The following is a 1261-nucleotide window of genomic DNA, read 5'->3' on the forward strand; positions in this document are numbered from 1 at the left end:
ACCGTTTTACCCATGGTGTTCTCATGTGTTGGAGTTTATTTTATTCTACCCATTTGTTTTATGCGTTTATGATTATTTTATGGCTTGGATGTTATCTATCTGTTTTATACTTTCTTTTTTTTGAATGTATTATGTGTTTTTTAAGTGAGTGGTTCTTTGTCTGTGTTTAAGTGAGCTCACTAAGACAAATTCCAATCAGCTCTGTTGATATCGCAATAAAGTGTTGAATCTTGAATCTTGAATCTTGAATAAATGAGAGATGAGGGAATTTAACAACGCATCGATACAACATAACATTTCTGTCTCTCCAGGATCAGACAGTGGAGTTTATGTCGGAAAGCCTGGACAAAGATGGGCAATGTACATGACTCCCATTATAATGCATAACTCTCTCTCTCTCTCTCTCTCTAGGATGAGATGGAGGAGTTGAGGTCTGAGATGCTGGAGATGAGGGACATGTACATGGAGGAAGACGTCTACCAGCTGCAGGAGCTACGACAGCAGCTGGAGCAGGTACAACTGTACATGAATAGACAGACTGGTGATTGGTTGTTATGGCTACAAGTCATCCATAGGAACCAATATGTAAGTCCAGTATGTGGGTATAGTATGTATAATATGTACTGAGCATCTTTAAGTGGTTGCAATCAGCACAATATGGAGCAGTGTTCATTGACTGGAGGCTTGGAGCTAGAAAAACATGCTCTGTTTTGAAAGTGCGACCAGCAACTCCCTTATGGGTCTAAAGCCATGAGGATGCCCAGGTAGATAGATAAATATATAGATATCAACATATCCCACTACTATAATTGGAGAGCGGTTTGTGTGTTTGTGTGTCCCACCATGGAGGAGAGGAGAGGAGAGAGGAGAGGGGAGAGGGGAGAGGGGAGAGGAGAGAGGAGAGGAGAGGAGACAAGGAAAGGAGAGGAGAGGAGAGGAGACAAGGAGAGGAGGAGAGGAGAAGGGAGAGGAGAGGAGGAGAGGAAACAAGGAGAGGAGAGAGGAGAGGAGAGTAGGAGAGCAGACAAGGAGAGGAGAGAGGAGAGGACACAAGGAGAGGAGAGGAGACAGAGAGGAGAGGAGAGGAGAGAAGACAAGGAGAGGAGAGGAAAGGAGAGGAGACAAGGAGAGGAGGAGAAGAGAGGAGGAGAGGAGAGAAGGAGAGGAGGGAGGAGAGGAGAGAGGAGAGGAGACAAGGAGAGGAGAGGAGGAGGTTATAAATTCTAGTGTAGATTAAAGCTACATTAGGTATGTTATTTAT

The 1261-nt window shown here is 44.3% G+C and overlaps 1 protein-coding gene across 1 annotated transcript in view; it reads left to right on the forward strand.

The window, feature by feature from the left end:
• Positions 1–411: 411 nt before the first annotated feature.
• LOC139638461 (microtubule cross-linking factor 2-like) overlaps positions 412–1261 on the forward strand; it is a gene marked incomplete at its 3' end in the record, with an annotated part of 20895 nt that continues 20045 nt past the window's right edge. Inside the window, exon 1 of the mRNA XM_071512600.1 lies at positions 412–513. Within this exon, the coding sequence (XP_071368701.1) occupies positions 418–513 (96 nt within the window). The remainder of the gene's footprint in view (positions 514–1261) is intronic.

Source organism: Centroberyx affinis, unplaced genomic scaffold, assembly GCF_046629955.1.
Source record: "Centroberyx affinis isolate AG114_WGS23_722 - 3 ecotype Tasmania unplaced genomic scaffold, CSIRO-AGI_Caff_v1 ptg006375l_1, whole genome shotgun sequence".
NCBI classification, from domain to species: Eukaryota; Metazoa; Chordata; class Actinopteri; order Beryciformes; family Berycidae; genus Centroberyx; species Centroberyx affinis.